Source organism: Dermacentor silvarum, chromosome 8 (genome assembly GCF_013339745.2).
Source record: "Dermacentor silvarum isolate Dsil-2018 chromosome 8, BIME_Dsil_1.4, whole genome shotgun sequence".
Classification (NCBI taxonomy): Eukaryota; Metazoa; Arthropoda; class Arachnida; order Ixodida; family Ixodidae; genus Dermacentor; species Dermacentor silvarum.
The window spans coordinates 54,564,435-54,590,571 of NC_051161.1; the positions used below are offsets into that span (position 1 = coordinate 54,564,435).

Genomic DNA, 26,137 nt, shown 5'->3' on the forward strand with positions numbered 1-26,137 from the left:
AATAATAAATAATAATAATATAATAATATAATAATAATAATAATAATAATAATAATAATAATAATAATAATAATAAACATGGAACTATAGAGTTAGATAGATATATAGATAAATGCAAGAAGGTAGGAGCTTTCCGGAATAACTCCCTAGATAACTGCTGTGTGCAAGATTATTGCACCCTTATCATTTCTGCGTTTTCACTACGGCGCAAGCGATGTCTGCGTTTAGTTCCCCGTGAACGGTATACAGCATCGCTGATTTTTGCTAAATTAGCCAGAATGGCATGTGTGTTGACAGTGCTTTGTTCGGCGTTGCTTAAAGACAGGTATAACGCGCGGAGCCCTGCCACGCAGTCCGTGGTGCGCAGTTTTGGTGCTGTGGTTCTCGGTTTAGACAGGAATACGTTTTCCTTTCTTTCTTTCTTCTTTCTTTCTTTCTTTCTTTCTTTCTTTCTTTCTTTCTTTCTTTCTTTCTTTCTTTCTTTCTTTCTTTCTTTCTTTCTTTCTTTCCTTTTACGTGGTAATTCAAGGACTTCCTTGGTGGTCTCTCTCTTCTGTGGCTTCTATATCTGGTTCCATGACCGATCAGAAAGCCAAAAGAAGGTGGGCGGATTTCTGATGGGAGAGATGTGGACACTGACAGGGACGCACTCTGGAGTGGTATATTCTCGGTCGGACACTCTTTCGGGGGATATCACTTTCTGCCGACGGTGATTGGCTAGCTAAGCCCGCCGGCAGAACAAACGTCGCCCCTGTGAAGCCTCACTCCAGACCTCACGGCCGTCACGCGTGAAAACGTATATATCCACGGAAGTGATCGCGATCCGTAATGCGCCTCACATCCGGTCGGAATTCCCTTCGCTTATAACTTATAGCGCATAGTCCATATGGGATGCGGAATCGTTCCAACTGCATGGTCAGCGCCTTTCACTTGTGGACGATTGTTCGCTCGGAGTTGGAACGTCATATCCTCAGAGTGTTGTCCTTAACCCAGAATAGACTTGCCTTTGTAGTTGAATCGTCGTGCGCAGTCTTACATAGTTCATTGTCTCGTCCTTATTTGTTTGTTTGTTTGTTTGTTTGTTTGTTTGTTTGTTTGTTTGTTTGTTGTTTGTTTGTTTGCGCTTGTTTTGGTAGCCGCTTCCTTTCCTTAGAGGGGCTGCCAGCACACTGAATGTGCCTGACCGTGACTAAACTATATAAGCTCGTCCCTTTCGCGTATATATACAGCACTGTGCTGTCGGAGGCAAGGGTACCCGGTGCTGTATACCGTTGTTGTTGTTGTTTCAAACGTTTATTCAGAGGTCTCTTGCCAATGCACCGTTGTTTATCCCACGCCTTGACCCGGCGGCCGCGCGTTTATATATATATATATACATTCTTTTTTCTCAGCGAGCGCGAAGCGCGCTTCGAAAGCCAAGAGCGCGTCTCTTGGCAACTGCCCTGCATTACTTTCTTTTCTACGCGGCGAAGCGTAAGCAGGGGTCAGCTGCTTGTAGAAATTCTATAGACAGTTGTTGGTGGTTTAGGACCGTATAGACAGTGTCACAGATGTCACATCGATATATGTGAGTGCTTTCTATACACTGTTTGAGTGGGACGTTAGTTTCGCAAACACACGCACATTCTCAGCCTGTCTCTCTCGAACACGCGTACGCATACACATAAACAGGGGCGTTTCTCGCAGAATGCGATAAACGTGAACAGACGCTTCCTTTATCGTGTCACAGAGAGAGTTAATTTCCTCGTCATCTTCGTTTTTTATACCACTTTGTCAATGCCGAAAGAAAAAAAGAAGAGAGAGAAAGAGAGAGAAAAAAAAAAAAAAAAAGCGGAGGCTTTCCGCTTCACATGCTCGACTGGTGAAATACGGGACGTCGGGTTTGACGTGTGCATTGCGGCGCGCTTCTGTGTATATATGTGGTGTAATAAACGAAAAACAGGCCTCGACATGCTGGGCGAGGCTCACCGTTTAGGAATTCCATCAAAGTTGTGCGCAGCATGGTGGCATCGAGGTCGGTTGGAAGGATTATCGGACAACGGCGTACTCTCTCGGCAATGGCGCACCGACGGGGAGGGGGGTTCGGGGGTTGTAACCCCCCCCCCCCCCCCCCCCCCACACACACACACACACACACCACGCGTCCAGCCCCACCAGTCCAACATGTACCTTCAGAAGGTGCTCTGTTCACATTGTCATTATATACAATTTAGGAGGTGGCTTGAGGTCCAATTTTCCTGATTAACAAAAACTCGATCATTGTCTTGTATTTATTCATTCACTTTTAAATTACTTTGAGTAAAACGCTGAAGAAATAAACATTGTCATCATCCTTGGTGTCATTATTATTATTAATCAGTAGGCATTTTATTTGCTGTTGCATTCGTCTGGCTAAAGCAAAGAAATTGCATGTTATGCAAAGTGCTTGCTCCCCCCCCCCCCTCCCTACAAAAAAAATTGACCCCCCCCCCCCCCCTTCCCCCCTTGGCACAAATCCTGGGTGCGCTACTGTCTCTCGGGGTTATTTTCCGAGCGCATGTGTGACTTCTCGATACCTCCGTACCTCGTCTGTTGAAGAACAGATAGCGTGCTCCATGGCTTAACTGAACACACGGCCGCGTGCTCGCTTCCCCGTGTAAAGGCATGCAGGGGACTGTACTTGATTGCAACACACCGTGTACCGTATTTATTCGTGTATAAGACCGCCCCGTTTATTTTTTATTCGCCGAGATCTTAGCAGGCTGCGTGAGTCCTATACGAATCGGGCTTAATGACTGGCTGCAGACACCGCCACTGCTACACAGAATATGCAGTCGCTACACAGAATATGCAGTCGCAGAATATGCAGTCGCAGTCACTTAGGACGCTTTTGTTCGTCATCGGTTGTCACTTTCCCAGCCTTCGTTGCCGAACTTATCCTGCTCAGCTACAAGCGTTGATGTGAACACTCTCCGCGGCGAAACCTCGTAAAGTATTTTTAACTCCTCAGTGAGGAGTGAGGACGCGGGTCTTGTACGAATCAGGCTTTAATGACAATAGGCGCTTGTCTTCGTCGCATCCCGCTTTGGCATCCATTAATTGTTGTCGTTTCGCGCTGCTTAACAAGATTTAATGACAATACGTACCTGCTGACACCGCGCATAATGCGCGGCGACGAGTTCACAGAACGTGCAGCTGTTGTGTACTGATACACCTGGGACACTTCTATTCTATGTACAGTCGAATCCGGATATATCGAACGCACATATAACGTATTATTGCGCATACTGAGCAGCGTTAAAAGCCCCTTGAAAATTTTTTTGTACAAACTTTTCACCACCCAGGTGGTGAAAGTTATTTCGGAGCCCACCACTATATATGCCGTCCCTCCTGAGAAACTTGGCACTTTGTGTGGAAGGTGCGGGCATTGCGCGAGTGAATGCGGTTTCACGGTTCTTCATCGATCGAAGGGCAGCGCCTTTCGCATGCCTAACGTGCGAGTGCGTATATGCTCTCTGCGAACGAATCCTGTCCTTGTAACGCAAGCTACGCGGGGGTCCCTGCATCGCCTTGCCTCGCGGTGCAGCCTCCGCTCTTTCGTGGCGCCTGCAGCTCGGTGAAGTCGGGGCCAAGTGTGGTGTTTGCTTTCTCGGCCGCCGGGTTCCGATGTGCTGTCATGCGGGACCGCGCGTGCTTGCAGTGCTTTAGCGGGCGCGCCCTGTCCTACGCAAGATTGAGACGAAGAGGAGTGGGAGGGGGGGAGGGAGGTCCCACTTCGATGGGCGAGCGGGACCTTGAAACGTGTTTTTCCGCCGGTGCAGTTCGACTTTTGTGCCGGCTAGCTTTATACCCAGCGAAAGACGTTTGCGTAGCGTTCCTTTTTGCTTCTGCGTTGCCGAAGCGCAACGCTTAGAAGCTTTTAGATCGCTCTTTTCCACCTTTCGCTCCATGGACAAATGCTGGCTCATGGCTGTGATTTATATTTACTCGGGCCAATGACAGACTCGGGCCAATGACGGGCCAATGACTCGGGCCCCTCCTACGCACCCCAGCTTCGACATCCCGTACCCATGCAAGTTTCCCCACCAGGCCTGTCATCCGTGCCGGTTCCGTCCCCCAAAACGACAGCGGAAAATAAATTTCAAAATAAATTTCGCCGAGTCATGCAGATGAGGCTGTATAATACGAGTCCGCGCGGAAGAGCGCGTCACGCCGTCCTAGCTGCTGCACATTCGCCCCGCAAGCAGATATATATGTCACTGTTTTGCGCGGCGTGATTCGCTGTCACCGATGAGGCACGTACGGAGACACCTGATAGGCTGCACGGCACGAAGCCACAGTTGCGAAATTGTCCACCCATAACAAAAGATACGAGAGAACTGAGGTGTTCATCAGTCGACTTTAAATCGGCCACACGTATGGCACACACTCTTCACTGTTGACTCGGGATGAACCGCTTATAGCTGTGACAAATGTGGCAAGATGTCGACTGTCCTCCACGCAATTGCTGGAATGTCCTAAAGTAGAAGCTCACAGGAAAAAAAAAAAAAAAAAAAAAAGAACACTTTCCTTTGCCACACCTTCAGCAAATTCCACTCCAACCTGCGATGTTCCTTGGCAATGACCCACTTTTTGCCAGCAAGTCACTTTTAGCTTTTTTTAAAAATGATCTTCGTTTACTACATGTTATACATCCAAGCGATCCGCATCTCAACTCTCAACCTCTCATCGGAGGCTGCTGCTGCGAGTGTAGACGTGGTTCCTTGCCCTGCGTACAATATAATTAGGGCCAGATCGGGTGAGGCTTTATAGTGCTGCTTGAATATTTTTACGTTTTTATCAATCACTTCGTAACCTATCATTTATGTTAATTCACACACACCTCACATGTTATCATCAGAGTTTTAATACATATACAGTATATTTTACGCACTTTACTGCGAATAGTTTTAGTCCATTATACAGTCATATGGTACATCTACCATTTGTCATTGATTGCACCATCGACAACACCATACGATTTCTTGACGCTCTTTGGCCATCATTGGCCGTTGCGCCATAAAACACCATCGTGGTGAGACACGTCACGTTTTTTTTTTTTTTTTTTCGTGGACACAATCAGCGATCCATGCAGTCCGTGTCGTGTGAATCCGACTTGTCTTCCGGCTGCCACCGCAGTACTACATCTTACATATGAAGCACATTAATTCACATGAAATGTTGGTGGATGAAATAGGCTGCTACTGATAGAAGATTTAGGAAATCGACGTACTTGTTTACGCATGCCGGCCGCTTTTCATGTTGGTAATATTCATGACCAAAAGCGTGCATTTCTTTTCCACGACCGTTAATATATGCATATGCTACCGGAAATAACGGAAGTCGTAGTGAAAGCTAGCGCACTATTCAACTGTCAGTGCAGTTACCGAGTCGTGAATGCATCTTATTCATTGCTTAAATATATATATGCGTTTTATATTGTCGAAACCGGATATATCGGACCCACATATATAACGAATTATTGTGTATAACGAACACCAGTAAAATCCCCTTGAAAATTTCTGTATAAAATTTTTATTTTACATATTGCAAAACCTATATATCGAACTTTCTGAGATCCCCTTCAGATTCGATGTATAATTCAGAGTCGACTGTAATTTCACCTCGCCCTGTCTGTCGAAAGCAGACAATAATAACTATAACCGTCTGTCGCTTTTTTTTTTTTTTTTTTTCCCCACGTGCCGCAGAGTCCGAGTACGACGAGTTCATTCCCCTCTCGAGGGTCGTGACCGCCGAGGCCTGGCCCTGCTGTAGCGGGGGCTGCGGCCAGACGCGCGCCAGCGGCGGCGGGCGACTTCCGGTCAGCGTGAGCGCCAGCGCGGCCTGCCTCGTGACGTCGGCGGCCGACGGCGGGGGCTCGGCAGTGGTGGCGACGACGACGACGACCGGCTACGACGGCGGCGGCCGCGTGTCCCTGGGCGACGCCATGCTGCGGCTCCATGTGGCCAAGCCCGTGCACCGGCACTCGTGGTGCCTGCAGACCCTCGTGCTGCGGGGCGTCTCGGGCAGGAGCAGCGACCACGCGCTGGTGCACCAGTGGGCTGACGCGGTCCAGGACAGGCTCAGGGGTACGGCAAGGGTATCGATGGGGGGCTTGTTGGTGAATCGTCAGGAACACTTTTGATGCAACGAGGAACGTAACACCGACACGAGAAGGCACAAATAAAAAGACAACACAGCGCAAGAGCGGTATATGAACACGTACACGAAACAGCGTCTTAATTAAATTTAGCTTTGGTGTTTCTTGAGAGCGACAAAATCGCAATTTGATAATGAGGCACGCCGTACGTACAGTGTGGGACTCCGGGTTAAGCGTTTTTAACACGAAAGTGTTTTATGCCGGGGTCCACCAAGACTTCACTGACGTATTTCCGTCACGGAAATACGTCATAGAACATAATACAAAGAAAGAAACCAGAAGAAAAAGTTCCACAAACATGCAAAATTTGGAAATCGAACCCACGACCTCTCGGTCCGCGACGATAGATCGCCGAGCGTTTAACCCATTGCGCCACAAACGCATTTGCAGAGAGCTACACAGACGCGCCTTATATATCTAACACTCCTCCGTGTACCCGCGCTCTTGCTCGGGGCGGTGCCGCCGCCTACGAGCAGAAAAGAGAAGTACTGCATTATGACACTAACGCGCACCGACAGTGAACGCTTCGGTGGTCTCAGCACTACGACGACTCGATGCCAGCTTTCGAAGGGACGCTAGCATCAAGAAGCACTACCAACGCCACCTACGTGGCGTTCACTAGGTGGCGTTCACCGTACTCAGCACAGCGGAGCGTGGCCTCCGCAATTAGCTCTGAAAATGTTTCTGAAGTTGATCGCGGAGGCTGCAATTACGACGCGCTGTACGCGCTGATTTGACTCGGTGACGATTCAGTTACGTGCTTTGTCTTGCGCGTTGTATTAGTGTGTCAGTTACGTGCTTCGTCTTTCGCATTGTGCTAGCGTGTGCAGCGTAGTGCAGCTTCCAAATGCACGACAGTTGCTCATGGTCATCGACGTTGGTAGTCGTGATGGAGGAGACGTGCCACCAGGCGTCAGCGTGGGTGCATCAACGCCTAAGGGCGCTTTAGCCACAAAACACCAATAGACATTATATATCAATGTGCAATAAACATTACACTACTTCTGTGAAGACACGTTTCACTTTCGTGTTCTATACCGATTCCTATATAAGAGGGATCAACCACATGTTTTTTTGCATTCCGCTTCCATCGGAATGCGGGCCTGGATCGGACCCACGACCTCGAGCGTGTTCAGCAACGCAACGCCGTAACCACTGGACCTAGCTCCTGAGCTACCATGTACCGCAGGCATGACGGACACCTCTGCACCGCGTCTTGCGACTGGCTGCTACCATTACTGTAAACACTTAACGAGGCAGTGGCGAGGGACACTCAAGAGAAACCCTGAATCAGTTCTAGTGGTGTTGCCGGGGGGAAGGGCACACCAAGCTATGAGCCCCCCACCAAAAAAAAAAAAAAAAAAGTCTGGCTACGCTGCTGATAGTTCAGACTGAATAAGTATTTCAAACCTCCATTTTCAGTACTTTAGAGCTAATAGTTCGATTATTAGGGGGTAAAGGAAGGTGAAAGTTTTGTTTTGTTGAATTTCGCGTCAAGGTGCCAGCGCTGGTACGCCAGTGTATATGTCATAGATTTCATAGTATTTCTTTCGTATTTAGATTGTTGTGGTTCAGTGCAAGTTATCAAAAATAGTCTTTTGTTGTTGCATCTTTTCTGACTTAAAGTGTCTATCCTCATGGTAAGAGTGGATGTCATGGCATTTTCGAAGTGCGTAATTTACAAATATACTGCTCGAAATTAGCTTTTTTAGTGTCCCTTTCGAACATAGTACGTAGTCACAAATATACTGTGGGAGTTATTCAGTCTTTGAGGAGTGAAAACGCGATATTTTCGACTTGTCTTCTGTTTTGAGGGGGCAGGGTGAATTAAATGATCGTTCAACCTTTGTATAAAAGTCAGTGTACCAGACATGATTTACTAAAACACTATATAACACGTGTTGCTGTGAACCAGTTTCAGTTTTTGGAGGGCGGTAATTGAGTCGCGACGTCATGGTACATTGATCGCTGCGGCTGCCACATGTAAGCGCTGCCAGAAGAAATGCGCACGCTACTTTTGGTTATTATTTTTAAAGCGTGTATCGTTTTCAGCAGACCCTCCTGGACCTTGCTGACCATGACTGTTGTTGCTTGGTGCTGCTGTTGCTGTCTTTCGGAATAGCTTGCACACCGAATAGCACTCATATAATGAGTTGCCTTATCTGTCTTTACTTTATTTATTTATTGAGTTTCCTCATAAACATATGAAAGAGGCAGAGATAAATGCCTGGGAACAGCAATTGACTTGCCCTCCAAAAAATCAAGGCACACAGCAAGTAACTGCCATGATTCTGTAAATTACATAGAAGAATGTGCACAAAGGATTGCTAATATTAACTAGCACAATAGCAGAATAGATAGAAAAAAAAATAATGTTGCCTAATCTGTACTATCCCTATAATGTGGCAGCGGCTGACTCTGTTCTCTGCCAAATCATGCAATGAAACGACAAACAATACTTAATTATCTTTACTGCAACAAATATATGCCTTCATGCACATAATTTCTTTGTTAAAGCGAAGATGTCTATGCCTTCTTTCTCGAGGTATGGCGCGTCTGCTCTGTCGGTTTCTCGCCGAGTAAAATGGTCCAATGCTGGAGACAGTGCAATGCTATAGTACAGTGAACTGACCCTGGAGACAGCGCCGCAGCAGAGTCGGCTGATCCCAGAGATTATTCTGCGGTTGCAAAGGTCGTGTGGCGGGGTTTTTCACGTCTTGCTATCTTGCTGTCTTTTCGGGCAGACACGTAATCATTATGCTGCAAAATGCTTGGCAGAAGATGAACAGTTAACATAGCATTTAATTAACTATTAACATAGCATTTAATTAACGAAAGCTTCACTTCACATAGATGCCAACATGTGCATCCGCATAACTTTCTTTTATGAGCAATGTCATACTACGTGGTCCTATTGCTACAAAGCATCAGCACATTTTGCTCTGTGTCATGACATAGCAGTGATGTCGACGATGCCTGATCTTGTGTCGAGACCAAGTTCTTATATCCAACATCATCAGTATCAATCCAACATCTTATAAGCGTTCCCAACTTTTGTACTTGCTAAATGTCTTCCTTTTGTGCGTGAGAAGGATGTGGTACAGTTTCTACATTACTGAAAATATGTGTCAGCACTCTTTTAAAAGGACACTAAAAAGGAATGTGAAGGCTATCAGTAAACAAAGCTTCTGCATTAGCAAGATGGCTGCTTATTTCCTGAGAGGAGGCTGTGCAATCAAATTAAGTTAATTAAATTCTAACGTTTCACATGGCAAAACCACAGTCTGATTATGGGGAACACCATAGTGAGGGACTTCAGATTTATTTTGACCAGCTGGGGTTTGTAACGTGAGCCCAATGCATGGTACATGAGCGTTTTTTGCATTTCGCTTCCATCAAAAAGCGGCCATGGCAACGAGGATTAAATGCATGACCTCGATCTCAGCAGCGAAGCACCACAGCTACTAAGCTGCCGCGGCAGGTTGAGTAATCAAGAAAAGACACAACAACAGCATCTTCTCGGGTCTAGTAACTTGTTTATCATTAAAGAAGCTCTACATCACATTCTAAAGGAACAAAAGACTCGGCTTAGCAAGTTAGCCTGTAAATGAACACAGCGATGTACATGCTACATTTGTATCTGCTGGTCTAAACACCGTGCTTAGTAAACTTCTGTTTTTATTTCTGCAGGATCAGACAGGCCACGAAAGCTGCTTGTGTTTGTCAATCCTTTCGGTGGTCGGAAACGAGCGCCCATCATCTACCAGCGCAAGGTGGCGCCCATATTCCAAATGGCTGGCATCTCTGTGGAATTAATCAGTGGGTATCAATTTCCAAATATGTATAAACAGATGGTGTATAGAAATACACAGCAACTGGATTTAAAACATGGCAATAGCCATTCTACCTATCACGAGCAGGCCTTCACATACTTTGGTCATTCGATAGATCATTTGGCTGGTTAGTCATCACAAAATGCCACGAAGCAGAAAAAAAGAAATTTTCTTGTCTCCATGCGGGGTTCAAACTCATGACTTCCAGTTGCTAGCCAAGTGTTCTAAACATTACAACACTGCACTTTTGTTGAGGTGACGGAATACAGTAACAGGAGCATATTACACAGCTTGACCTACGAGTGGCGAAGCATTTAGACGAGGCACATTGCGAGTGCTTCGCAGAAGGTTTGAGTTTTTAGTGTCTGGCAGTGTGAGCATTGAAATGCAAAGTGCAACGATGAAAAGACACATGCAATGATTTGCGCATGCTTTATGGGTGTCTAGAGTCTTGAGACGCAAGCACTGGCATGCTGAGAATGACAGTGAGAAGGTGGATTTCTTTTTTTCTGGCAGATAATAATCTTGAAACACTTGTCACGTAGGGGTCAAAGGTCAGTCAATCAGCAAGATGCACACATTGTAAGACAGTGTCAATACATTGGAAATGACAAAGGTGCTGTGAAATATACTTGTGTAAATGCATTTATCAGAGATGTGGGTTCACTTAAACTATTGTTATTGTGTCTCGTTTGCTCTCAAAGGCAAAGCGTCTTGTATTTTTTGCTGAATGCTACAAATGATGCTTACTATTTATCACATCATGTTTTACACGATGGTAATGTCTCTCGTAAGCAACATCTGTGTCATTTAAACTTATATAGACTAGTTATAAGGACTGAGAACAGTCCTTATTAAGGTACTATTTGACTTTCCAAATGAAGCCATGATGGTAATAGCTTGTAGACTAAGCTGTAACCTTATTGAAAGGTGTAAGTGTAGCTCAGTTGTCCAGGGGCCGTATTCTGAAACGTTCGCCTAGGCGAAATTTCTTTTTTCGCTTTCAGGCGTGCGCGCTGATTGGCTGGTTGAGCAAAATTGAATGACGTCCGGCTCAACGACCCAATCAGCTCATCCAATTTTGCTAAAACAGCCAATCAACGTACGCCTGAAAGCGAAAAAAGAAATTTCGCCTTGGGCGAACGTTTCAGAATACGGCCCCTGGATTTCTGGTTCACAAATTCATGGTCTTGCAGTCCCCTTGCATCATTGTTTCTGTCAACATGTCGCTCATAAATTATGCGATAAGCACCTCGAAGCACTGTCACAACTTATTGATGGTGAAGAAGCAGAAATGCTACCAGAGAGTGCAAATAAAGAGTATCTCTTTATTGGGCGCAATGCTCAATAAATGCTCAAAGGAAAGCAATGCTCGAATTACAACAATAGCAAGGAGCACAGTCATCAGTCATGGAATCTATAAAACACAACGGTCGAGTCCATCGGCTAGTTATACTTGTGACACCACACATTCCAGAGCAATCAATGGTGCCCTAGATTTGAGGTTGTTCAACACTATTCGACTTGCATGTGCAAGCTGATTAGAAATGCCTATCTCGCTATCAGGTTCACAACAAAGTTAATAAAATTTTATACAGCATGTGCATCTTGCACTGAACAATGATCTGATAACAGCACTGATTTGGTCAAAAGTGGTCACTTACAACAAGCAAAAGCAATGCATGTGTGGCAATAACGAGATCTTTTTGCTATAGTTAAGTGATTGATTAGGACTGTCTCTTAATACGTACAAAAATCCGCAGTTCGGATTCCCTTGCTCTGTGAGGTTAATGGGACTGTATCCTTTGTTTTACCTTTCTCCAGCAACACGGTATGCGGGTCATGCTAAGGAATGCCTTCTCGAAATGGACCTTTCTCTCTTTGATGGGTATGTATTGCTTTATTTATAGTACATAAGTTAAAGCGCATAAAAAGTTGTGCATTTTCATAACTGTCTACCAACATTAGTACCATATACATTTCCTGGGTTTCAAAGGGCTATACTATCTTCATTCCAAGTATCCCCTTTTTTCAAGTGCAAAGTTGAAGAAGAAAGCATATGGCTAGTCTGTGTGCCCGATTCCTTGCAAAATCAAGAAATTGGACAGAATAACCGTTGTCTGATTGTTAGCCTGTGCACCTAGGAGCTAAATGTCATGCATTGGCGCCGAGTTTGAATTCATTGAGTCCTACTGGGTCAAGCTTGAATGAACTCAGTGTCTCATGAGTGGGAGTGCTGTCATGTTAATCCAGAAACAGTTTGCTTAATGAGAATTGTTGTGAACTCACTAATGATGCATGTTCATTTAGTTTTATATTACTCGGTATATATTCCTTTTGATGGCTTTCATGTATTCTCACAGAAAAAAAAACTAACTGCAGTAAATAAACTATTCGTCCACAGAAAGGTGCATACGGCTTTACATTATTGATAATCAAAGCTGAACCTGATGGAAAGGCTTAGAGGTGCACACAGGCTCCGTGTGATCTGAAAGCTCGTGCCTGACCTGGCCCACAGGCCTGGCTCAGGCAGCCCAACATTACCTTGACTCGGGCCCAAGCTGGTTCAGGCTACTGTATCTTTTTGTCGGCCAGGCTACGTACAGAGCCCAACTCGAGCCCAGAGCATGGACAGTATGGCAGGCTGGCCTCAGATCACGACATGCAGAATTTGAAGAATTTGGAATACTTGTTCAAAGCCTGAGTCACTGGACAGCTTGTTGTTTTTGCATAATAAATTATGTTGTGGTTGTCAGTGCTATATCTGAATGCAGTAGGCTTTGTACAGTTAATTAGCCTTTAATTCAACATGGTAAATAAAGTTTCATTTAGTCTGAAAAGATAGTTTTTCACCGCAAGAAAGTCATTGTTTGGTCAGGCCGGGTTGGGCACGGGTCTCAAGGTTTTTGTACCGGGCTGAGCTGGGCGAGCTCGTTCTTTACCATCAAGCTCGGCTGGGTTTTTGATGCAAGAAGTGGGCCCAGGCCATGCCTGCACTCGGAAATGTGGCTCATCCACACCTCTAGTAAAGCACCATACTTTTTTTTTAGCTTATGACCTTAAGCTCCATAAAATAGAGTGTTGATATGAGAGAAGGCAATTCGAAACGTGGGAAGTCCTTACTGCGTATTTGAATTCAGAAATGCATTGTCTATGTGATGTGTTGCCACGTCTTTGAATTGATATGAATCTGTTATTTCGCATGGTTTATTTATGCTACAAGCAAGTTACGCTTGAATTTTCAAACACGGCACCATAACGTGACTACGTGAAAATTCAACATTCTGTTAGTATGTTAGTTATTTGTTATTAGTATGTTGGTGTGTTATGCTTGTGTGTTGATGCAATCATGTACGTATATTCTTCTCATGCCTCTGTGTTGCTGTCAAGCCACAGTTCACGTAAATAAATACATAAAACATTATTCATTGATCGATCGATTGATTGATCGATTGAGTGTCGGTGCAGTACATTCAAGTAGCTTTGTTTTTATTTTGATTGTGCGCTGGGCATAGTGCACCTTTCATTGATTTAATGTTCCGTCTACTCATGTCTATGCAGCGTCGTATGTGTTGGCGGCGATGGCATGGTCAATGAAATTGTCAACGGCGTGCTGCTGAGGGCGCAGCGTGACGCTGGGGTTGATGCGAATGACCCATATTCACGGCTGCAGCCGGGAACAATAAAAATTGGTGTGATCCCTGCTGGCTCCACGGATGCGCTGGTTTGCACCACGACGGGAGAAAACAGCCCTGTAACATCGGCACTTCTTATAGCAATGGGTGAGAATAAACTATTCCTTCAAGCAAACCTTACTTGACTAAATTTACTGAGCACAGTTGAATCTTGACATAACTAACGAACAGAGATATAACAAATTATTGGATGTAATGAAGTAAATGTGAATTTTGGTTGGCCGTGCTTTATTTCAGTGAGTGTTGTGCTGCTTACAACAAAAACAGTATAGGTTACTGTGAAGCAAATTGTCTTACTTGTGGTTAAAAGTATGCATATTGGCAGTAAAAGTGTCCAATACTCAGCAAAAGCAAGTTCAAATGGCATATTCTGGATGTGCATGTGCATTTTGGCCAACAGCTTGGCTTGACTGGCCCACAGCTGCAAGCCAACGTGCCGATCCCTAATCGCAACCACTTCTATTGCACAGCTTGCATATGATCAATGATGTGAATCACGTTTATAATTTCATGTTCTCATGCCATGTATCAGCATGGCAAGCCACCGACGGGTCATTCAAAATGACGGGAGACCCTTTGTGGACCTGTCATAGGCATCATGCATGCTTCCCTTTTTGTTTTCTTTTTTTGCATAGACCCAATTCACGAAATTATTTTTCACCATGTACACTCATGACGAATATAAAGGATATAACGAAGCTGTTTTCGTGTCAGATGGGGCTTCGTTAAAAGATTTGAATGTTTTACGCATGCTACGTAAAGCTACTGTGCATGCAGCCTCACAGCATACGAATTTCTTGAGCACAGACTCTTGTCGCTTTAGCTGTAGAATCTGCGAGAACAAGCACAGTTTATGCAAAGCACCTGCCGGTGTCACTTGCTTATAATGTGCTGAGCAAGCAGGTCAAAGATTCATGGTTTGAATTGTTAAGCATAGAAGACGCAGACACAAACGATTGTGTTATTACTTTTATTTGTGCTTTCTGTGCCTAACCACTCAAACCATGGATGCCAGTGCAAGTGCCGTAAGCTGGAAGTGAGTAGGGCACTTGCAAACAAATGGGGTGCTATGATGCAGAGGCCAGTGGACATGGCATTCTGCTGCTGTGCATGAGGTTGAGGGTTTGATTCCCTACTGGGGCAGTGGCTGGAATCTGAAATGCAAGAACACTTGTTTACTGATATCTCGGTGAACACTATAGAAATCCACATTTGCAAAATCAATGTAGAGCTCTTGAACATGATGCCTCTCATAATCTTTACATTGATTTGGGTGATTAAACCCCACAAATTGACCAATCTGTGATGCAGAACACGTAGTTAGTGTCTAAAGAGACAATAATAGGGAGTTTTAGTATAGCGGAAAATGCTTACGTTAGCGTTAGCGTGCGACGCAACGCTAGCGCAAAGAAAGGCTGCACTGCGCGGTACAAGGTAGTGTTTTAGAATAGCGGAACGGAGCAAAACGCTAACGCTAACACACTTGGGCGCCATCTCAAGGCGGATACAGCAAACATGAGCAAACGTGAGCAAACCCTCTCGTTAAGCCTACTCCGCCGCTAATCGAGAACGTATATAGAAAACAACGTCCATTTGTCACCTGTACGTTGCTGTCGAAGCATCATCAAACAAACCTAAAGCAAACACGAGCATTAGTGGGGAACGAATGAGCCGAACAGTGCAGGCCGACGACTCGATAGATCCGAAGTGGACGGCTCTCGCTTCAACAGGCGCCGCCATCTTGCCCTACGTACGGAATCCCTTGCGTGCGTTAGCGTTGAACGCTATATTCCGGAAATAGCGTACGTACGTAAGAGTTCTGGCTACGTTTACGTTCTGCGCATGCGCAGTTTGCAGCACGCAACACTAACGCTAACGCTAAATCCTTGCGTTTGCTGTTTTCCACTATACTAAATCTCCCTTATGTCTGAGAGGTGGCACAATCCTCTTACAATGCAAGTCTTCTGTGACGGACGAGGTCACCTATGTAGGTGTCTTAATTAAGGTGCATCAGCGATCTTGGTGGTCGTACCCTGCAGGGTGCTATTGCTTACTTTCAGTTGGACACCTGTAAAGAGAGGTGGCTGGGCTCCAGCAAACGCTGCCTGCAGAACAGTGGGAAGGGGTAGTGCATGCGAGTTATTCTGCAGGAATAAATTCAGTGAAATTGTCCAAACTGGCATTTTTGTTCATGTTAAAATGTTTCGCGTTACTTTTTTAATTGTAGTTTGTTGACTACAGTCTACTGATTATAAGATGGACACGTTATGTTGTGGGAGCCTGTTCACATCTCAACTGTATGGGCACCAATTCTGCCCTATGTTTGCGTCATTTCCTCACAACAGCTATTGACTTGGAGAATGTAGCAATTCCATTCCAATTCTTCTCCTTTTTGTGCTTTGTAATAGGTCCAAGCGCCTCTTCACCTACATCATCACCTGGATCAGCTGGTCGTGAATGGTAGATGAAAAGAAATTAATAAAACTGAGAGAAACGAATCACTACGTTATACCAGCCTTATTCTACGTGTAAATAAAAAATGACGTTATTGGACGTTTCGTGGCACTATAATTCATATCACTCTAGCTTGACTTTATATTTTTCTTCAGTGGCCCTTTAGCAATGTTTACAGCTGCTACTGCTGACTGCATGTATTTGCACATTTTCTAAAAGATGATTCTTCTATTACAGGGGCTGAAATAGGTGTTGATGTTGCGAGTATCCACAGCGGTGAACGCCTGGTGCGTTACTCCTCGGGATTCCTTTCTTACGGCTTCTTTGGAGACAACATCAAGGCCAGTGAGAAATTTCGCTGGATGGGACCATTGCGCTATAACTGGACTGGTTTGTATTTCACATTCCCAATTTTCCTGCTCATGTTTTTCATTTAATGCTGGCACCCTTCATGTCATCACCATTGTGATGTGCCAGCACACTAATATCCAAAAGCTGCCCCACTTTTCATGTTTTAATGGAAGACCTATTCCATGCACCATAATTGGGATGACGGTCTTGTAATGTTGTGTTTATCATATGATCTTTTTTTTTTTTGCTTGGTACTAAATATTCATTTTGTCTTATGTTAGCTTTTGGAGAAGTACTGGTTCATTCTGTACAGAAAAGTTTTGTCTCACTGATTTGTGATGAAATGTGTGGAGTGATTGCAGTAGTGCAGTCATAAAATAATCATTGGGGTGGTAGAAATGCACTGCAACCCCAGGTAAGTGCTGAGGCACTAAAGCGGATGCCATGCTTGTTTCTGGAGATTTCACATCATCCTGTTTAGGTATAAAGATGAAAGAAGTTGCAAGAACATGTTTCTGCCAGCTCTAAAGGCATATTCACATTGCTGATTGACAGAGGTCTCATGAGTGACCCTCACTGATAACTAATGAGTGACCATGTCGCTGCCAGTAACATTGACTAATACGACCTAGCGAGTCACCACTCCAAGGTGTCTCATTCTCCATTAAAGTTCCTGGAATAGGAATAATTCTTGGGAGATTGCTTTTGCACGAAAGAGTTTGCATAAAAAATTAAATTATGCCATGCAGTGACTACTGGTATCTTCTTTTTACTTGAGTGAGTGGTTGGCGAGTTGGTTAGTTGTTTGTCAGTCAACTGTCTACTTGTCACCTTTGCCATGCAATGCCGTATTGTGCTTGATCTGCCCTCGGGTTAGACCCGCACCCCGCACTTTTTACATAAAAAATTTAAGAAAAAAGAAGTTTCACCAATTAAAGATTGGATTTTGAATTAATGACGTTCAACTGATATCATTGCTAAAGTTCAACTTAATGCTGCTGGAATATCTGTATGAGCATGGATGGCGCCGAGGGTGAGCATCTTTGGTAATCTGCTGATCAGTTCGTAAGCTTCGATGACGATGGGAGCGACATGACATTGAGAGCTGAAATGATGAGCAATGAAGTGGACCTTGATCAGTGGTTTGAAAGCAGAATAAATGGGTGGGCAGTGTGTAAGCCAGTGTTTGCATTATTCTATATGCTGTTACGCCCTGCATGTTTTCTTTCTTTCTTTTTTTTCGTGCGTGTTTTTATGTTTTGTCCCTACTGGCACGCTCTATTCTTTTTCGTTGCATTACTTTAGTCCTTGTGACTCGTCATCTTGGTCTTTCTGTGGGTTTTCATATCAAATACTAATAATGCTGACGGCATCTGCTGTTTTGTGTGTGGTAATATGCCCGGCTTGTGTAGGAACCGCGCCCTGCCAAGATTCTGTAAAAAAAGTTCAGGTCTTACATGAGTGAGTACTGTATAGGTTTAGAAGAAGATCAGGTCATGCCACACAATGTCCATTGAAATTGTCCCTCACTTGAGTGTTCAGTTGGCAACTTGTTTTGCTTGTTGGAACATTGCAGGCTGGCAGACCTTTCTGAAGCACCACGTCTATGAAGGGGAACTGAAGCTGCTCGTACAGCCAGAGACGACTGATGCCAATTACGACCCTGCGGGAACTGACCGATGTAGAGCAGGGTGGGTGTTTTGTATCAAGGAAGCTAAATGTTGACATGTCTGTGATGGACCGACTTGCTGCTGGTTGTGTCTGTTCAACAATGTTACTCCGAAATTTCAAGTGCTAGATCATTTGAATGGCAGAAAATTGGTGACAGCTTGGGTAAACGTGACAGGCGGAAAAGAATTGGAGAGTAAATGAAGGTATAGATGTTATTATATATGTGATCAAAGGAGTACTGTACTGACATGACAGTATTGACATCATTTTATTGCATTAAATGAAATAAACTCTAAAAAAGTACTGCCAAGCATCAGAGCATCCTAAATAATTTACTATAACACTTGTTTCTTCAAACCACTTTCAGTTTTGATGCTTATACAAGGTTGATGCATCATGATGTTACATTATCTAGTTCCATTCCTGCAATCAATGTGGCTGCTGCAAGATGTTTTTTCTGGCTATGCTAGCCAGAGAAAACGGGCACAGTCCTCTTGTTTATTTTTTTGTGAGCTACGTCATCATCCCTAACCTTATCTCGGCACGGTGCACGCAAATTTCGGTCTCTCTTAGGATGTCTTGATAATTTCAATGAGGCCAGGTGCAGCCTTTCAAGACCAGCTTTAGTGTCAAATTAAGGTATTTTTCAAGCGTTTCTTAACCTTAATTCTTGCTAAGTGTCATTCTTTTGTATGGATAAAGTGTGTGATAAGGTTTCTACAACTTACTAAATGTGCATCAGTACTCCTTCTAAAGGAAAAAGTGTATTTAGAGAAGACATGTAATACGCAGAATCTGGAATGGCTTGTCTTTTAGATTATCAGAATGGGTGCCAGTTGATGGTGACAGAGGATCAGAGTGAGCAATCAGATTAGGAAATTTGCAGGATGAAGTTGGCTGAGGCGGGACTGGGGCAACGGTGGACTGCTGGTAAATGCTTTTGTCCTATAGGGGACTTAAATAGACTGCTGCCACTGGTAATAATGAGAAGGTACATTAGCTGAAGAGAAGCAAACTTGCGATCTGTTCATTCCAGCTAATTAGTCTATTGATAGCGAGGAAGCAGTGCAAGAAAAACGGTGTTCTATGTGTTGTCGTTCCTCTAAACATGTCTCTATTAACAGCTAGCACCTGTAGGGAATGCACTGCTGATCACATGTGCAGGATTATTTTTTGACGTGCCAACTGTGTCACCGTAAGTGACACGTGCATACTGCTAGAATTCACACCTACATCTAGCTGTGTCTCTCAATTTACTGCCGATACACACCTTGCATGCCGAAAAGCTTCTCCCTCACAGACAACCTTCTATCTCCCATCCATTGCCCTGTTAAGTAATGTTAGAACCGCAGAAAATGACGAGGTATACTATGAATTTCCAGAATGACACCAGTTTGGAGATATGTTGGGAGATATGTTTGGAGTTTGGAGATACAAAAGCAACTGAAATGCTTATATATTTCACCCCATACTTTGGGAAATATCTCGAAACTGGTGTTATTCTGGAACCTAATTCCAAAAGGATACGCCTTGCAAGCTCACTGGCTACAAATTGCAATTGCAATATGTATGTGCTGTAAAGTAATTGATTTAGAAGTTAATTAGTGAATTTTTGGCAATTATATGAACATTTGTTTTAATTTCTCGTGCTATTAATGTCCGCCTCTTCGAATAATTCAACTCAAGGGCAAGAATTATGCTCTCTGCCACAGGCGATCTTTAAAAATTCCAGAAAACTTACAAATGATCACCCCTTATAGTGATAAGACAGCTTGACTGCCACCAGAGCAGAGTAGAGAACTGGGGGAATTCATGCTGTAAATGAAATCAGGAAGCAAGAAAAATGGGACGGGCACTGATCCTGGAAGCTCATTGAAACTTTTTATATTGGCATGAAAGCGGCCACACTTATTTATTTCAGTTCATACTTCAGCATTTTGTTTTATGAAACGAAGCGGAAAATAAATTAGTCCCCAAAGGTTCTTGCACGTGTGGGGTCGAATACAAGATACAATGCCAAATTAGTGGTTCACAATATATGAGGGGAATGATATATGAGGGGAATTCAGCAGGTGATAAAGATCATCCAAACACAATAAATAAAGATCTCAGTGCGGGAATAAATAGGAGATATATTGAACACATGATAGTGTGCAGTGGATCTATCAAACATACCAATGCGGGGATGAAAAGGAGATATATTCAATGCACGATAGAGTGTAGTAGATGTATGTCTGCCAAGCATACATTGCTCCGAGTGAAAAAGACCGAGTATCTAATTAGCAATGTGTAAGGGGGGGGGGGGGGGGAAAGGTTGAAGAGCGTGGACTCCTTGATGTGCAGCCATGTTTCGTTTTGTTTTGTTTGCTTTTTTGTTGCGTTGTTTAGTATCTTTTCAATAGAACATTTTATTGAGAGTCAGCTCACATATTCTGCATGCCTTCTGTTGTTGCCCCAGCTCTGTCATTCCACCTCAGAGAGAGAGCACCGCCTTGTGGTGTGGTTCTTTGCATGTTACAGAACATGTTGCATGTTAAGAACATACAACAAGCACTTAAGTCTTACATGCTTATTTGCGCTGTTTACTCTGTAGAGAAAGAGCGCAGAATGCTAGCAAGAACTGTGGCTTAGGGTTCTGGGTTGATGGAAATTTCAGGATGGCCCTTAAATTTTACCTTTGTGTAATTTGAAGCAGCTCAGCAAGTCTCCATGTAAGAGAGTCAATTCAGTTTGAAACACCCAAGAGAAACTGTAACACTTTTGTTATTCCTTTGCCCTACATTCAGTCTGCCATGTAGCAGCAGCCTCGTGATCGTCGTCATCCTCTTGCTGTTCTCTCTTTCACAGATGCGAAGTATGCCATACAGCACCTGGTGACATCCCACTCCAAGTTCTCAATACTTCTGACGTCAACGTTGAAAATAAGCCCTGTATGTCCACTCGTGTAAACTAACCATTGTTATGTTGCTAATAAGGCAAGTTTATAGTGACTAAGCTTGTTTAACCATACAAAGCCCAACGACTTGTTTTTAATATGGCGAATTCGATGCCTCGAAATTCTGACTTAAGTGTTGGAAATCTAACGCAAAGCCCATAATGGTGTTTTGATATGCTGGAGGGAGTTGTCAGTTGGGGATTGTTCAGCAAATGCTATAACAATTCAGTAATTACCATACTAATCAATCTTTATGCAGTTATCATTTCACTGTTTATATTTCAATATACTCTTCATGGCCAGAAATAAATGTGAACAAGTTGTCTTAATTTTTTCTTTGATGTGGAATGGTGTTTGGGCTTTGTAGGGTTAAAGGGGCCCTGAAACACTCTCTTCTTGAAGCAGAGCAACTCGGTGGAATGAGTGTGATGCCTTTGAAGGAATATATATTTCCAAAGCAACATACTAAAAGGACCTAATATGAACAAAGATGTAGTGCTTGCAATGTTTACTTTCTCCATTCCCCCTCAATTCATTGGTTCTTAGCTATCAGCTGGGGTGACACTGATAGCAATGCTCTGCCTACTGCTCCTTTCTTTCGTTTCTTTCCATGTTGTGCCTATTTATTACTCTTTTATTTTCCATACTCTTAGTGCCCCGAAGCATTACAGGGAGGAGTGGAGGTAATTGGTGACAGCTTCTTTAAATTTAGTGGCATCAGAAATGGCAGCAATGGTGGTGGGAAGGTGCATGGTTCCAGTTGTTGGCAGTTCTTGGAATAAAGGAGTCAAGGTAGACATCGGTGCAGCTCAATGGGACGCCAACTTTGTGTCAGTGATCGGTGCAGGACGACACGTAGGATGAGCGATGGAGCAGGTGGCGTCTTGAGGAAGAGGTTAGTGTAAGACACCTTGTGGAAAAGGGACAGGCATCGTAGTTTGCGGCGAGAAGCTAATTCTAATAAACTAAGGTTTTCCTTTATTCGTGATGTAAGAGATTGACGATGGTAATTAATTAGACAAAATGAATTGAGCTGCTTGGTTCTGAATAGACTCAACAATATCTGCAAGTGTTGCTAGGCTTGGGTTCCAAATTGAGCAAGTGTGCTCAAGTTTAGTCTTGGCTAATGTTTTACAAGTAATCTTTCAAGGCTGCTACATGGCAAAGGTACCTACCTGCAGGCGACAAAGGAGCTGTGACAGGATGGGCAAAATGCATTAACAACCATTGTTCCTTTGTTTCATATATAATCAGGGAAGGTGTGCATAGAGATGTGCCCCATCGCTGCCATTTTTGGGCTATTGTACCCCGTGTAATGTCGCTGCTGACGTTACATTGAGTGTACGAAATAGGGGCTTTTGAAAGCCACAGGAGAGAGCAAGTGATCTGTTATGAAACATTGTAGATTCCCTGCTGTGTGCAGCGGCACAATATTTGGTTTGCATATTCACTGCAACATTGTCTACAGATTGGGCATATTTTCTTACCATGTTCCTGCCCTCCTCTCCCTGGGTCTTTCTGTCCTTGAACTCCTTTCCTATACAATGTAGCATGTAGGCATTTATATACACCGGTAGAGTTCTCAGTACTTCATTGAAGAGCTTTCTCTCGCTCTTGACATGTTCAAGAAGTGTTTCATTGCCCCTTTAAAGGAATCCTGAAACGATTTGGATTTTTGTACAAATGCACTGAGTCGGTAGTCCTTGTGATCATCAAGGGCCATACTTAGGTGCTCTGCATTAACTGTGTAATTTATTATTAGGTTTTAAACATCTGTATCGCAACAGATCACACTGGCACTGATTTGCATGTTATAAGCGTCCTCTGCTCATTCTATGCAGGGTTAGTATGCATAAATGTTTTATTTATGCATACAATAAATAAAATGCAAATAAATTATGCAAATAAATAAAATATTTATGCATACGAATTTGTGTACCTGTAAAAGAAAAACATGAATGCAAGAAATGTAGACTTTTCTTCAAACCACTGACTCACTTCCGCCTGACTATATGGATAGTCTGCAACAGAGAGAGAGAGAGAGAGGTTTATTGAAGAAAGGCAGAGAGGTCGGCTTGAGCGTTAGTTTGCTCTGGCCTGCTACTCTACACTGGGGAAGGGGGGAGGGGATAAAAAGAGCGATGAATGATGATGATAAGATTAGGAGGTGCGTATGTACATGTCCATCCCGTTGAGGTCATACTATAGCCGTGCATGGAGTCCAGTGGCTTGAAGGAAGGCTATAGTCGCTTCGATGACCACAGCTGCGCTGTTGGCGTCAGACCAAGGACCTAAGACAATCTCGTCAGACATTGGTCTTTTAGTCTGCAACAGGTGTTGCTTGTACTCACAGAGTCGCATGCACGCACAAGGAAAGATTGGAATAAAAAGTTTTTTCCAGAAAGCTGGGCTCTGTTGTAGAAGTGTGAGGCTGCACGGTGAAAGGCAAGGGGCGAGAAAGAATGCGACGAAGGTTGACAATAATACAGTGGCAATGACAGCAGGTGGGACGTGGACAGATTACCTCGCATGAAAATAGGTTCAACGATGTCTTCTTCTGGCAGCAGAAACATGAATGCTACTAACGCTGTGCTGTGCTCGTCTTCTTGCAGTGCAGGTGTGTGCAGAAGTAAACTGCAGCAGCAGTGCTCTGTAGAAGATGCTAACCCTGTGCGTAAACTTTATTTTGACAAATTTGTTCTACGGAAATCCACAAGCTGGAACAAATTTTATGAAAGACAAAGCCATCATCTACCCAAGAAGAGAACAAAGCTACAAAAGAATGCCAGACGGGTTTCTCGTTATCACTCACTCACCGACTCAATCAATCAATCGACCAATAAATCGATCGACCAATCAATCGATCAATCAATCAATTAATCAGCTTTATTTTCACCAGTGACAATACATGGTGAAAATTATTTAACATTTGCATGATCTCATTACGTTTGAATAAGCATTTGCTTTGCATTTGCATCATTAGCATTACGTTCGTGTAAAACAACATTACATTTGCTTCAGTTTGTACAAACATTTCTGTCATTAGCGTTATGTTTGCATGATGTTTGCTTTACCATTTGTGTAAACATCAAAAAAAAGCTTTAACGCAGATTCCCCCAATAGCGTGGGATCTGCAGAATTCTTTGCCAGCGTTTGAAGTGGATTAACTTGTGTGCATGGTCACGTGCACAAGTTAATCCACATCCACATTAGGTTTTCTAAACAGTGTTATACCTAATGACAAAAGAAGCAGCATATTCAATTGGTTACCTCAAACAGATCAGTCAATCAATAAATCAATGAATAAAAAATATTCTCTCCCACCCTCTTTCTTGATGCAGACTGGTTAGGTATCCAGGGCCACTTCCTGTCCGTGAGCTGTGCTCTCATGGCCAACCGGTGTGCGCGGAGCACAGCAGGCGTGGCTCCCACAGCACATCTTGGCAATGGTCTCATGGATGTCGTCCTGGTCTCGCAGTGCTCACGGCGTAATTTTCTCAGGTTTCTGGTCGCCCTGGCCAATTCTGAAACGTGTAGCCCCGTAAGTGTGTATTCTAAAGCGTCATCCAAAACTACACCCAGTGTACAGTTTGCTGTGTGGTTGCAAATGCTGTTGTGTAGGGAAGATTGTGTGCTGCATTTCAACCTGCAGTTGATGTTTATTATACCAGAATTGTGGCTCAGCAATGAGGACATGTATGATGTAGATGAGACGGACAGGTGCGCTTTCAACTAATTTATTTCCAGTAGGAAGCAGACATCATATGCAGATGTTGTACATGTCCAGAAAGGCAAGAAAGAAAAGCCTCAATCGAAGTATAATCAAAAGCAATCTCCCAGGAAGCTAGATTCATTGCTGGAGAGCACAGCAGATGGCTCACGCAAGAATCATCCTGTTTCTTGATAAAATAGGCATAGGCCAAGTCACGTGCAACTGTATCACAACATTGTTTTAGAGTTTGCGTCCCTGTTAGCACAGGTTCACACATGCAAGACTTACAATGGCATGGCAGGTGCGAGCAAGTTCCATGCGTTGTTGACAGCACGAGCACTCGTAAGCAATCATTTATGCATTGGGCAGTCTGGCCGATGTACACCTTGCAGCAGCTTAACATAATTTCATAAATGACTCCACGAGAATACTCAACAAAAATACCTAGGCATAGCTTTTTTGTTTTCAGAACCAAGTTTTCCTTTTCCTTTGTTTGTTACATTGCTGCAAATTCTAGATAACTTACAAGGCACAGAAAAAATAAACAATTGAATGTGTTACCTAGATGCTACCTTCTTTAGATTGTCTGTCGCTCCGTGACAATACTACTGTATGACTACCAGTCATGCCCTTTCCTGGCCACATTGAACTTTAGGAATGAGAGGCTTACTTTTGCATTTGTTTAGCAGGGCTTCAGCGACTGTGGATAGCAACGGACTGGGAAAGCCAGCTGAAGTGAGGCGAGAAATTTGCAAATCAAAGCTGCCTGGTTTACGCGGCATGATCGCAAGATTTACCTAGGGCAGTAAAGTGTGTGATCGCCTCTGAAAGTTTCAAATCATCCTTAGGTAAAGCTTGTGATCATGCTGTGCAAGCTAGCTTTGAGATGCGAATTTCCTGCCTCATTTCAACTGGCTTTGCTCAGCCCATTGCTATATTCGTGAACTATTTGTGACAATAAAAAGAAGGCAACATGGGTGAAGCTTCTGCACATGTGTTTCTGCGCAAAGTACTCGAGCAGCATTTGATAGGCACTTTTGATTTCTTCGAGCTGATACTGAATCAGCGCAGCTACCACGTATGATGGTTTTGCATTTGCCCAAACGAGTTGGGGGGGGGGGCAAATGTCACCTGTGTCATTAGAGATGAATAAGAGTGTTGACAAGCTCGACGTTGGCTGAAATTTGACAAGACCTGCTGCGGCGACGGCTTTGTGCCATAGTTGACAAGACCTGCTGCGCCGACGGCTTTGTGCCATAGGCATTGTGGTTTTTAGCATGAAGTTGCGGGTTTGGTTCTCGGTCGTGG

The 26,137-nt window shown here is 43.8% G+C and overlaps 1 protein-coding gene across 1 annotated transcript in view; it reads left to right on the forward strand.

Annotated features, from left to right (window-relative positions):
- LOC119461266 (ceramide kinase-like) overlaps positions 1–26,137 on the forward strand; it is a 104,745-nt gene that overhangs the window by 70,597 nt on the left and 8,011 nt on the right. The window contains exons 2-9 of the mRNA XM_037722497.2: positions 5,727–6,107; positions 9,869–9,997; positions 11,836–11,899; positions 13,573–13,793; positions 16,398–16,550; positions 18,088–18,202; positions 21,030–21,112; positions 24,459–24,658. Of these exons, the coding sequence (XP_037578425.1) occupies positions 5,727–6,107; positions 9,869–9,997; positions 11,836–11,899; positions 13,573–13,793; positions 16,398–16,550; positions 18,088–18,202; positions 21,030–21,112; positions 24,459–24,658 (1,346 nt within the window). The remainder of the gene's footprint in view (positions 1–5,726; positions 6,108–9,868; positions 9,998–11,835; positions 11,900–13,572; positions 13,794–16,397; positions 16,551–18,087; positions 18,203–21,029; positions 21,113–24,458; positions 24,659–26,137) is intronic.